At 37.5% G+C, this 14,094-nt stretch overlaps 1 protein-coding gene across 5 annotated transcripts in view; it reads left to right on the forward strand.

Moving 5' to 3' along the window:
* stk11ip (serine/threonine kinase 11 interacting protein) overlaps positions 1 to 14,094 on the forward strand; it is a 122,300-nt gene that overhangs the window by 65,241 nt on the left and 42,965 nt on the right. For all 5 annotated transcript variants that reach the window (XM_073870899.1, XM_073870895.1, XM_073870898.1 and 2 more), the window contains 3 exons: positions 2,758 to 2,855; positions 3,456 to 3,634; positions 11,042 to 11,126. In XM_073870899.1, the coding sequence (XP_073727000.1) occupies positions 2,758 to 2,855; positions 3,456 to 3,634; positions 11,042 to 11,126 (362 nt within the window). The remainder of the gene's footprint in view (positions 1 to 2,757; positions 2,856 to 3,455; positions 3,635 to 11,041; positions 11,127 to 14,094) is intronic.

Raw genomic sequence — 14,094 nt, forward strand, 5'->3', positions numbered from 1 at the left:
CACATGCCGCCTTGTTTTCTTAAACGTTGCAGTCAGTGTTTCCCACAGATCTGAAATTTACTTGGTGGTGGTAACCGGTAAAAAGGGCAATCATTACCCACTGACAAATAATGGTCTACTATACATATGACGAAGAACTAATAATGTGTGACACAACACAATACTTTGATTTATTGAAAATTAATATTAATTTCACATTATATTTCATTAATCTAAACACTCCAAACTTTCTTTGCCATTAACAAAGCTGACACTGTTTGTCAAAGCACCACGAAAACACTTACTGTTTTTGCACTGATATATGAAGCAATTAGACCCCTTTTATCAAACTCAATATAATACAATACTATGTATAGTATATTAATAGACAGTGCAGGTCTATAGATTATAAATGTGACTGATGTTATGACTGATGTTATAATGGTAATAATTTCTATTAAATAGGCACTTTTACTGCTTCTGCTCTATCTTTCTATTTCTCTCTTGCCGATTTAAAAAGCTTAATCCACTTATTATTTCAATAATATTATTCCACTTATTTTATTTTCAAATCTACTTGCTGTCAATGGGCTTGACATTAGCACTGCTTTTTTGCTACAATCTGTGCAAACTTAATATGAATATGGTTTTAGAAAATATATGGTTTATTAATAATAAGATTATTAAAAACATGTGAGAAAGAAAACGCAGCGCGTGGTCGTAACAAGAACCATCGCCATAGAAACCGAAGGCACGCAAAACTGCACTCGAGCTTTAGCGCGGTAGCGCTCATGGCCGTTTTCCGATCGACTCGGGTTATAAACTCAATATTAATCAGACTTGGGACCAAAAGTAATTAAACTAGGACCTAACCGGACCCGACAGACAATTTAAAATATAAACCCGGAACCATACGGGTCCCGCGTCCTCAGTGAAGAAAGACCTCTGCTCAAGTTCAGAAACATGGAAGATACTGACTGCGCTTGTGTCGCGTCGCACCAATTCATTGAGAAACAGCTGAGCACGCAAACGCACACTGATGGGGAGAGACACGACGTGCTTTCACGCAAAATGAAGCCAACGTGTTGATGGCTCAGAGCACGTTATAAAACGTATTCTTAAAATCCACATTTATGTTTTAATAAATGCTCATAGTAAATCATAGCATATTGTCTAAAACATTAGGTAGCACATTTGCGACCCATTAAAAATTAGGGTCGCAACGGCAGTTCAAAAGGTCGCATATGCGACCATTTTGGTCGCAGTGTAGCTCCCTGTTATGTAACTTATGGTTTAAATCCAAAAAATAGATGTTGCATCGGTCTTTTTCACGAGTTCCTCTGTTTCGCTGACGCTTTCATCCATGTTTATTCAGCTGCAGCTCGTGGCTCTAAATTCGCGGGTAGATTGTGTCATCAACACTCATTATCGCGATAGTGCAATAGATTTAAAATCTCTATCGTATGCCAATTTTCTATCGTTTATATTGCAAATCGTTTATATTGCCCATCCCTAGAGTCAGCAAATCGTGTCGCGATCGGCAGATCATTTCACAGTTGTGGAACAGCTCCAGAGAAGGTACGCGATAATGTTTTTTTTCCTTTTTGAGATGGCACCACAAGCCGTCGCTCGGTGACAGAGCGCAGAGATCGAGAGGGTATGTAGGGCTGTATAAGATTATATGACAAGCAGTTCTGTCTTTGCAAGGTTAAGCTAGAGATGGTGATCCTTCATCCAGAGTGAGATGTCCCTCAGGCATGCTGAGATGCGGGCAGAAACCGTGCAGTCATCATGGTGGAACGACAAGTGAAGTTGAGTGTCATCCGCATAGCAGTGGTAGGAAAAGCCATGTTTTTGAATGACACAGGGATGTCATGTATATCGAAAATAGCAGTGGTCCAAGCACGGAGCCTTGAGGCACCCCGGTATCGAGACATTGGGGTTCAGAGATGTCACCTCTCCAGGATACCCTGAATGACCTACCTGAGAGGTACGACTTGAACCATAAAAGCGCTGTGTCAGAGACACCCATAGCCATGACCGTCGACAGGAGGATGTGGTGAATCCAGTAAGATCAGTACAGATGATTTGGAGGCTGCCCTTGCCTGCCTTAGGGTTTGAATAACTGAGAGCAGCGCAGTCTCAGTGGAGTGACCGCTTTTGAAACCAGACTGATTGCTATTCAGGAGGTTATTTTGTGTGAAGAAAGAGGAGAGCTTGTTGAACACCACGCGTTCAAGAGTCTTTGCAATTAAGGGAAGAGGAGAAACGGGTCTGTAGTTCTCTAGCATAGCAGGATTGAGTGTGGGATTCTTCAGCAGCGGGGTTAACTGAGCCTCTTTAAAAGCTGCGGGAAAGGTACCAGTGGAAAGAGATGAATTGATAATGTGGGTGAGAGCAACGGAGAAATGGCCTGAAGGAGATATATCTAAATAATAATCTATATATATTAACCTTAAATATTTACCAAAAAAGAAAGTAAAAAGAAAATGGCGCCTACGAAACTTCTGTTCAGAGTCAAGATTTGAGTGACTGCATTTGTGCATCTTTTTCACTCGTGAAGTAGCCTATAGATGCGCCCTGCCGATTATGCTTTTTCGTGGGCGAATATTATTTTTTTCCATTTGTGGCCAGTAGGGGGATCACAAAACTGCGTGGCATCAAGCAATTGCGTGCTTTGCGTTGTGGGTAAACACGCCACTGAGAGCAGTGCAATATGAAGTGTTACATTTGAAATCCTTGAGAAACTAAAAATTTTATGTTTTTACTTGATTTTAGATGTCTATTGTCAAGTTTGGAGATCCACTGGAGTTCCATTCCCTAATGGTTGTGTCCGATCAGCACATCTACATCTTAGAAATCACCTCACAGTGCCAGTAAGAGCCTTTGTGAACTTTTTTGGTTATTTTTCTCCTTAAGCTCCATCTGCACGGATTTTTCACAAATAAAGACGCACCTGTAGTTTAACAAAAGTATTTAGGTGCAGTGAACTGTAAACACTTATTTAACTAACTGTATTTAGGCGCAGATGCTTATTTTTCAACAGCATTTTTGACGCAGTAAACAGCAAATGCTTATTTTAACAATGGTATTTTAGACACAGTGAACAGGAAATGTTTATTTTAACAAAAGTATTTAAGACGTAGTGAATACCAAACACTTATTTTAACAACAGTATTTTAGACGCAGTGAACAGCAAACGCTTATTTTACCAATGGTATTTTAGACGCAGTGAAGGAGCAACGTTTATTTTATCAATGGTATTTTAGATGCAGTGAACTGCAAATGCTTATTTTAATGACAGTTTAAAGACGCGGTGAATAGCAAACACTTATTTAAACAACAGTATTCTAGATGCGTAAACAGCAAACGCTTATTTTACCAACTGTATTTTAGACTCCGTGAACAGCAAATGCTTATTTTAACAAAGGCTCACTTCCTGTCTCACTTTTTCACTGTCCCTTTTTCTAATGCAGAGGGCAGCCGTCAGACTGGCTGCAGAAAAGAGAAAGCCATCTATTGTCTGAGCTTAGCTATTTGGAGGTGGGTCTGGGCTTCCAGACCATTCACCTGGAGTTTGATGAGGGGGCAGCAGCATACACTCTGCTAGTGCGGAACAGTGCCCGCTGCAAATGGTTCTTCGGCAAGCTTACAGGCAAGTTCTCTAATTTACCAAGTCTTTATTAATTACCTGCTGTGATCTCAGAACAGATGCAGCCATGCCACGTTCCTTCTTGCAATTATTAACCAAATTACATGTTCAGTTGCTATTGTGATTATAAGCATTTGCAATTGGACATTATATAAAATAAATTCTTAATAAAAAGCAGAGTTACCCTTACTACTACATATGGGGGTTTACAAGGAATTAGTGTATTGGTGCTTACAGTAAAATAAAATCTGGTAATTATACAATTCTCATAAGAATATAAATAAAGCTAAAAGAAATTTAAGCAAAAATGTAATAGGGATTTAAAGGGACTACTTACTGTTGTACAAAACTCACTATTGATAGTTTTCATGTGTCGTCACGCATTTAGGGGAATGCCCCGATGGCGGCCAAGAGAGTGCTTTCTGCCGTTCTAAAGGTTAAGAAATTAGTGATTTCTTTACTTTAGCCTAAATACTGAATAGTTGTTGTGCAATAAAATGCACTAACCGACATGGATTGTTGTCACGTACTGAGGAAACCAACTACAGTAATAAACTGCTTAAGTTAGTTAAAGAGTTATGTGAAAATGCAAAAGTAAAAGTAAAGTTAAATTGTGAAAATGTAATGTTTGCAAACTCTTTTGCACCTTTATTAGATTATTTGTTGCACTAAGAGTATTAAACTTGTGCTCAGCCTGAGCTTCATTGCTTCCATTATTGTAATTTAAAATATTATAATATGATACAATATTTGACCCGTGCTGGCAAAATTAGTCGGAATGAATACATTTTCAAAAAGGATATGATATTTTGACATTCTTTATTTAAAAAAACTTTTAAATGGTATATGATTTGTTGGAATCTGACAGAGCTACACATATTTGAAGTTGATGGAGTCAGCAAAGTCATTTTTGAGGAAAATCAAGTTAAATCTATACCTTAAAATCATTTTGCACACACAAAGTCTAAGACAATACTATAGGAAAAAATATATTTTCAACTTTTTTCTTTCTTTTATTGTTTGATTGACATACTGTAGAGACAGACAGCTTTAATATCTACTGTAATGCAAGGATCTTATATAACGTTACAAATCAGATATTTTTCCCAACAGTTAACCAATCATTTACATAACAGATTATACCTGGGTTAATTCTGTATAGATGTCTATATACTGTATTTGGGACGCGTGCTCTGCCCGCCTGTCCATGCTTTTGATCTGTCAGTCAGCGTGAGGAAAGTTGTTTTATTGCTCTTAATAACTCTTTACATCAATCAGGGCCCGAACTTTATTTCTCATAATAGCTATTTTAACATTGAAGTCCAGGGGCCTGATGTATAAATGTTGCTTAGGCACAAAATGGGCATACTGTAAAAATATGCATACACAATTTTCCACCCACAAATTATTTTATAAAAAATAAACTTGCCGTAAATAAGTGCAGAATGCTCTCGACCATGCGTACGCACTCTTTTTGAGCAGATTGAAAGAACACAAACTCTGAACTTGTTTTTATACACATTTAGTTTTAATATTCCTGTTTCATTCACGAAGATCAGAACCCAAATTGCATCTAGGAGTTGCATCTGCCTATGAGTAGCACATATTTAACCGATATAAGTATTGAAAAGACGAAGCCTCTACAGCAGGGCTAGTCAACTGGCGGCCCGCCAATCATCTTTATCCAGCCCGCAGGTCACCTTTGGCCCTTCTCAATCGGAAGGCTGCAGCCTCTAAAGGTTGCATATGCAGACTGCATATGTCATCAAATTTAAGTTAACTGAGCATTACATTCACAAATCATAAGCACATTACAACAATTTACGATTAACTAAGAATAACAGTCAACTTTATAATTGTTAAAATTAAAAGACGTATGCATCCTGGAAATGCGACCTCCAGAGGCTGCAGCCTTCGGATTGAGAAACGGCCATAGTCTAATTTAAATTCAGCGTGGTTACTTTTACCTTTCTACTGTATGACAAATGATGGCCAAAAACACAGAAAGGTAGTCAGAAAGGGGCTGCACGGGGTGCCAAACATCTGCAGGTGCGTAATTATCAGGTTCAATTCGAGCTTTGGATGCACTAAAGAAAATAAACTTACACTGCATGTGACGCGCCGACCGGAAGTGATGTATTTCAGTGTGTTCCAAAACGGTGTCCAAAGTAAAAAATATAAATTTTTTTGTTTCACTTTATCAGTAACAATTGAATACTTTAAAAACGATTTATTACTGGTAAGTTAATTATTAACTATAAATATATTTGTAGATAAAAGTTTCTCTCCCATGACAGATTTACTATTAAACTGCAATTTCATTACGACTGCCACTAGGGGGCGAACTCCTGACAGCTATATCTGTATGTAACAATGGAAACGCTGTTTAGCCTTTATATCTATAAAATATTAAAAAAAGAAAAAATTTAGTGCATTTTTAGTCATTAGCAGAACACTGGCTATATGTTGTGAATACTTGACACTTAAAGGGCCATTTCACCGATAGGAACATTGATCTTTATGGAAAGTGAGTCATATTTGTAGTCAAAATGTAACATAAATGTAGAATTTTGTGCCTATTTGGCCGAGAAAAGACAAAATGTGACTTTAGAGCACATTTGTATGAAAAACTACAACTCCCACCATGCACCACAATGCACAGCTCTGCAAGCCACTCCCATTAATCGGAACACGGCTCAGATATGATATTGTGTACATAAATGCCACGTTAGTAAAACAAAGAAAATGGCCACCACCACTGTGTCTGACAGACACCAATCATGACTTACTTTTAAACGTGATGTTACATTGTGTTACACACAATAACACTTTGGTCTGGTGTGTAGCAAAGTCTTATTCAAACAGTAACGTGCGGTTTCAGATCCGCAGGTCAAATGTCTTTTCAAGTAGTTAAAAAGGGTAGGCTATGCATTTTAAATGTTTATTTAGTTTTACCAATTTTCTTTTTGTCTCGTGTTTACTGTAATTACATCTGTGTTATATTGGCCTCACTGCTCTCACAATATAGACATATAAAACCCCGCTCAGATATGCTATTGTGTATATAAATGCCACCTTAGTATAACAAAGAAAATAGAAACACTTACTTTAGTTAGACGTCCGTTTATCCCTGCATCCTCCACACAAACGCGTCCCCTGCACAATATCTCTACAGACGCACTGCCTCAGCTCTTGGAGCTTGTGCTCATAAGCCGAAACACGTCTTTTAAATAAGCACGCGCCCAGAAACATTAACAAAACAAACGTTCATATCCTTATCTGATCCAGAAATCTTACACTGAAAGCACACAGCGCGAGTCTGTCCAAGCTCATATAATCCGCAGCGCGTTTGCTCGGAAGCCGAAACGCGTCTGTGAAATAAACATGTCCAAACGCGCGCAAAGTTGCTCTCTTGCCTGAAAACCTTTATCAAACGAACGTCCATATCCTTATCTGATGCAGAAATGTTATAAAGAGGGCACACAGCGAGAGAACAGGCAAGCTTCTCTACGCAGCAGAGGCCGATGGTTGCTGCGTCTTGCACGGGCTCCTCTACCCAGCCGACGCCCAGGCTTCGGCTTCTCCTCGGGCTTCTGATCTGCCTCAGCTCTTTGCTGTATTGTGGCTCATAAAGGTGCTATGAACAGCGGATTAGAGCATCACGCTTGCGAAATCACCCTCTTCTATATCATATTGATTAACTTCCACTGTTATTGTAACATGAAGTCTGACTCGCTCCACAACTTCTGTTTAGCTTAGCTTAGCATAAAGATGGCGGCTGATCGTTTTTTTCCCGTCTGTGTTCGTATATTTTCGTAAGTCCCACCCACTGATCTTTAATTGGTCTGAAGTGTGAGTGGGTCCCACCCATAGCCCCCACCTTGGAAAAATGAGGAATGAGTGTCTGTATTCTTTCACACTCAATAGAGATACAGGATTTCCTTCTTTCAATGACGCAAAATGACGATTTTTACATCATTGAAAGAAGGAAGTGCCTCACTGAAATCAGTATTTCTCCCCTCTCAGGGGAAACTGAGGGAATGATGCACAACCATTCAAAAACATGACTGGGGTTCTAACGGTACAAAGCTTAATGCAAATGGGTGAAGTTTCCCTTTAACAATCAATGAAAGTTAAACAAAATATGTTTAAGAGTGTTGATCTTTTACCATTAACATTTGGCTTTTACATGTTAAACTGCAATTGTTTTTAAATATTAATAAAGAAAATATGAGTTTTCAGTAATTAAAAGGCAACACACTGGATACAAGAAGTGTGCATTTTTTTCTTAAATGCATGTTTTTTTATATACTTAAACAAAAGTAACAAAACAACAACACACACACACACACACACAAATATATATGATAAAATTAAAAAATATATAAAAAGTAAAAATAGGGGTAAAAGTTTGGCCCGCGTCATATTTACAATTTTAAAATCTGGCCCCCGAAGAAGAGTAGTTGAAGACCCCTGATTGCCGCACACATCTGTCATGAGCGTTTCTGCGTGTTTGAAATGCAAGGCTATAAACTATTCTATAAATATGTAAAGTCTTTTCTTCACTCAACCACTAAAGGCTAATGTTTCATGTATTTGAGGAATGATGAGAAGTTTATTAGTCTTTGTCATCTAATCATAGACAAAACTGTAAAAAAAGCTTAAATTTAGTTAGGCCAAATGACAGAAACCAACCTGATTGCTTACATCGACACAAAAGACTTTATAACCTGTAAGATGATAAAAATAATTTGATGTACTAGGCCCATTTTAAGTAAAGCCTAATATAGAGAGATGTTCTTACAATCTTACATTTTTTTTTATATCACTGTCTTAATGCCTTACAGGCGGGTCCCACTGCGCATGTCGGGGTCAGAAAAGTCATTACAGCAGATTGAGTTGCGTATTATTCGGTATCGTCAAAAATGCCTACTGGGTCGTGGGCTTTGAAAATCGCACCAGGTCGGCCGTTAAAGGCGGAGTCCATGATGTTTGAAAGCCAATGTTGATATTTGAAATCACATAAACAAACACGGCTCTACCCCAATAGAATCTGGACCTTCTGTTGATAGACCCGCCCCACACATACGCAAACCGGCATTTGATTTGATTTGATTGGCTATAAGTGTGTTTTGGTAGACGGCCCGTCTAATTTTCCAAAGCGTTTTTCGGGCATCGTGGACTCCGCCTTTAAGTTTTTCGGGATTCTTGCAGAATCTCAAAAACAAAAAATACAACATCTGTGGCTGCAAGCAATTAAACGTGCAGACTGGGACAATGCAAAGATCAAAGAGGCTTGAGTTTGTAGAGCTCACTTTATTTCAGGTAAGTCATTATTTTTCAGCCCTGTTAGATTAAACTAGAAAGCCTAAATGGTATGAACAGTTTGATCCCATGCTGCGTGCGCACCCGATAGTCATTTGATGTTTACAAACCTTGAAGGGGTCTGTGCTATTGTCTTTGTTTTATTATGGGAAACACTTAACATGAAACTTTTATATGCTGGGCTCGTCTACTTGCCTATAGTAGCCTATTCTTTATGAGGTAAGTAATATTGCAGTCTTAATGCAATAAGTCACGTTCAATGGTAATGTTTTGATGCACTTGCCGCCTCAGATGAGCTCATAATGCTTAATATATCTATATTTTAAAATATACAAGAATGGCCAAAAATATATACGAAAAAATATTTTTGTAAACTTCCCTGTAATCCAAAATATATTTTAGAAAATATATTTTTTGTATATTATGAAATATATTTAAAATATATATTTATGGTTGAGGAGACTGGAGATGCACGTACGCACAATCTTCCGCTGACTGGGATTTATGAATGGAATTTTGCGCAGTTTCTGGAGTACTGCCTTATGTGCGTATGGATGAAATCTACGCAAAGTTTTATACATGAGGCCCCTGTATTCTTATTTTCTAATTTCTGCATGTTTTAAAACTGAAATGTCACGTGTATGTGAATAGGCACATATTGTTGTATTAGATTAAGCATTCAGGACTGTACACCTATCAGAAAATGTACAAGTAAAGATTATTAGATGCTTTATGACTATTTAGGGCATTGGGATCAATAAACGAGGGTTTAATTTTTCTACTTTTCCAAAATTTCTACTTTCTTTTGCCTTGAGCTCAAAATTAAACTGTGTGCATTGCGACTCATTTTGCCAGCACGTGTCACATATGATATAATAATATAATCCTAGCAGCAGTATATGCCGAAGATTTTTTAACGAAATACATGTTAACATAAGTGGAGGTCTGGCTTTAATCTGACGCTTTTAGTGACTGTAAAATATGTAATTTGGTGCTGTGTATAATCGTTAGTGCCCAAAACTTGTAGTTTTTATTCATATCTAATTTTTCTTTTGTTAAGAGATCATTTAATTAATTGTGGCTTTCAACAGACCAGCTTGGAGAGCCCATTGTAAGCTGTCCTGCCCACCAACACTACGTTGTAGGTCATGTCAATAGTCCACTTAGTAACAAAAACACATCTCAGTATGTGACATTCCAGAAAAATAACTTTTGGCAGGATCGCTTTGATCTCAGATATCTGTTACACTATTTCATATCTACTACACTATTGAATATCTCAGAAACATAGTTGGAACTGGACAGAAGCGCCACAGGTAGACATTTGTACCTGTCCATTACTGTGTTCATTTTGTGGATGGTCATATTTTACCATATACAGTGACAAAACAGAGGATCATGTTTTTCAAGCGTAAAAAAGAGTAAACAGGGTACAACAGAGGCAAAACAAAACATTCAGTTAAAAAAGTAAATGACAAATTCTCAACAATGTAGTTGATATTACCGTTTTTGGTTTGTTTGTTTGTTTGTTTGTTTGTTTGTTTGTTTGTTTGTTTGTTTGTTTGTAAAATAGCTTATTTGTTGAATCAGTGGTTATGTTTCAATTTTGGTTATCATTAAACCTGGAGCAAAAATCTAAACCGGTTAGGAGTTGTGCCAAATAAGGCCAAGATAAAGCACAATCCATCTGTCCCTTATTTCTCTTTAGACATTTTGCTCCTGGTTTTACTTTGCAATTCCTTGCTTGAAAAAATTTGTTTCCCTCGTTACCTGGTGGTACCCTGGTGGTAATTGTTAATCATCCAAATCATCAAAAAATTTGATTTTTGTAAACTTTTGCCTTGTAAAAGTAATAGAGGCCGTGTTGTCTTAAAGACAAAAATCCAGTTACTGTGCTTTTAAAAGCACCTAATTACACTCACAATCATTTAATTTTAATAAACACCTAATAAATATTATTAGGTATTAAATTAGGTGGACAGTACAGTCAATACTGGGAATAATGTTGCAAAGCATAATGTAATAAATCATGTAAATAAAGTGGAGGAATTGTGCAAATCACTACAGCTTACTGTTTTTGTGCAGACATTGCAACTGACTTGGCCCCAAAGTCTGAGAGCAAACTGAAGGGCATCTCCAACACCCGGCTCAACCCACAGCACCACCTCTGGTATGTCGGAAAAGTCCACTTTTTCTCTACAGTTCTTTTTCTCTACCTCAGGCTATTCACTTCCCATCTCTTCTGTCCAAGGCCCAACAATTAAACACACTTGGAATTTTGCATAAAATGTTCCAAAGGTTAAATATTAGACACTAATTTGCCTAATGCCTGTTTCACACTGCGTTTGCGGTGTGTATTGCAGTACTTACGCGGTGGGATCCGTCAAGCATCCGTTGTGCTTTCACACATACTCCGTTTGCAGTGCGTTGCTAACCGCTGCTTTTGTGTATCAAATGAACTTGTGATTGACACTTTCTGTTAAGAAAGTGCCTCCTCAATAAAAATATAATAACATGCTGTGTTTTTTCACAAAACAATATACTTTAGATATTATTTGATAGACTAGTAAGGATGTTTAAAATCACTGTAAAAAAACTGTTCACCAAATTAAGTTATATAACTTAAGACTGAAACTTAAATAATTGACCCAACTCTTTATTTCAAGTTACCTGGACTTGTTTGTTATATAACAGAATAAATAGGTAGAAATGTCTTTGTGCTTAAAATTCTGTTGATGCACAGAATGATGGAAATTGTATTAATATGGACAAAAACTTAAACTGTAATTACACAGAACACAATTAAATCTCTCTTAGGGTGCTTTTGCATCTGTAGTTCGGTTCATTTGGTCTGGGCCAAGAGCTAAAAAAAATACATTGTAACATTCTTAGCTGTTTTGGTTCCTTTTTACACCACACTGGTCCCGTACACACTGCATATTAATTCGGTTGTCACTTCACCTTTTAATGCTTACTCCTGTTCTGTACACACACAGTTCAGTAATTTACGGGACACACAACCGCATTCTACAACCAAATTAATTCCCGCAAAATGCAGGTAGTTACACAGAATTTACAAAAACTCTGCACAGTGTGTACATAACCGAACAGAACAACTAGTAGTTAATCAAGTGTTTAAACGTTCATCATAAACAGGACAGGTCTCTCTTCTAAAAAAATAAATGCTTAGAAAAGGAAAAAAGTCTTCTGTATGCGCGATTCAGAAAATGACAGAGGCACAAGCGATTGCTGACTATTGTTGCCAGATCTTGCACTAAAAAACAGCGAACAAGAAAAATCCAATAATAAACCAAAATAAATCTAAATGCTTTACCTCAAAGATCAAAATATTGGGAACGGCACCACACTTTATTAACACAAAAAACTTGATCGCTTCATAAGCCAAAAGCCATAAATGCTGCCGTCCAAAGCGAAAGCGCAGTAACTACACGCTTGGTCAAAATGGAGTTAAGGCTTGAAACGAGCTTTATGACATCTGTTCTGTCTTATGACAAAGTCTCTTAGTTAAATTTTGTCCCGTTTCAGAGAAATGAGGGTGTCAAAATTGCAGTAACTACAAAATCCATGCTAATACCAAGGCAAACCGCAGTAAGTGACGTTACTGCGTTCTGGCTTTGTTTCCCCGGCTTTGACACTGCAGATACTGCAGATACTGCGGTTTTCCCCGATCGTAACACACAACAACAAACCAACCATGGCACAATGTCGCTTCCAAATGATGGTTGAACTCGCGTTAAAACGCAAATAAACAAATACGGGTAAGGAAGATAGCAAGATAATAACTCATACATAGGCAAATTACAGCTTTATAAGTAGTTAACTAGCCAGCTGCTAGCAAGTTTTGACCTACCTGTGCTCGTCCATTGAAGGCAATATCCTCCGACAATAATGATAAAATCCGATTCAGTCGCATTGGTGTTTGTTGATTCGAACATCTCTCCACTTTTTAGGCAGCTAATCCAATTGTATTGACAGGGGTTACTCCTTTGTTTGATAAGAGTCTGGTAAAGTTATATTGTTAGGCAAAGTTAACGGCGCCCAGTCAACCTGACGAGCGCAGCCGGGGCCGGCAGAAAGCACGCTAGGTGAAAAAGTACACTTCCATAATAAGTGCTCTTTTTCCACGAACTAATTTTGTAGGCTACTTAATATTAAAACATTTTGTTTAGTACTTCTTAAGCTATAATCTTAAGAATATCTAAGTTTACATAACTGTGCTAATTTGAGACAACATGAAAATTAACTAAAATGGGCATACTGTTAGTTACAATAATGTCTTTGGGACAAACATGTTCTTCTATTTTTAACTTGTGTTAATTTTTAACTACTGTTTTTAAAGCAAACCTCGTATAATGTAAATTAATAAATAAAAATTAATAAAATGAGTAAAATACTCTTTGTGGTAAAAGGAGCATTTTTAGCATTCACAACATGCAAACATCAATAAAACTATTACAGTTATTAAAAACAATCAAAATGTATTAAGAAGCATGAGAAAAAGTTGAGTGAACACATTTAGTTCGTAGATACTGCACTCTGCTATTGCAATAGTGCTTTAGTTGTTAAAGGTCATCCAAAGGCAGAGTGCAGTATCTGCATTTTGAGAGTCAAGGGTCACATCGGTGGTCATGGTTTTTTTCTATAAAAATTTCTTCCTAACAAGGCATTACATGAATGCATTACCACTAATCTACCCACAACATGTTTGGCTGGCTAGTGTAAAAACTTTAAAGCCATTTTTCTCAGTTTCAGTGTTTGCGTAGATACTGCACTCTGCCTTTGGAGGGCAGAAAGGTTAAGCGCCAAAACGATATTCCGTACAAAAAAGACGAGGACCTGGCAACACTGCAACTCCGCGCGCTGTGAAGCAGCCTCACAAACGCGTAAAATACACAACGCCAAGACGGAGGTTTGTTGAAAAACACAATGCTGTTATTATTTTGGTCAAAGCTGTGAGTGATAAGCACGGGAGACGGCAGAACGTTTCTATGGTTATTTCTGTGTCAATCATCACATTTTCGGGAGTGAGTCTTGTTCCGTACAGACATGAAACGAACATTTAGGGGATTCACTCCCGCATTTTAATGCAGTTGTCACTCCCGACAGTTTGCAGTGTG

The sequence above is a fragment of the Misgurnus anguillicaudatus genome, chromosome 8 (assembly GCF_027580225.2).
Source record: "Misgurnus anguillicaudatus chromosome 8, ASM2758022v2, whole genome shotgun sequence".
Taxonomy (NCBI): Eukaryota; Metazoa; Chordata; class Actinopteri; order Cypriniformes; family Cobitidae; genus Misgurnus; species Misgurnus anguillicaudatus.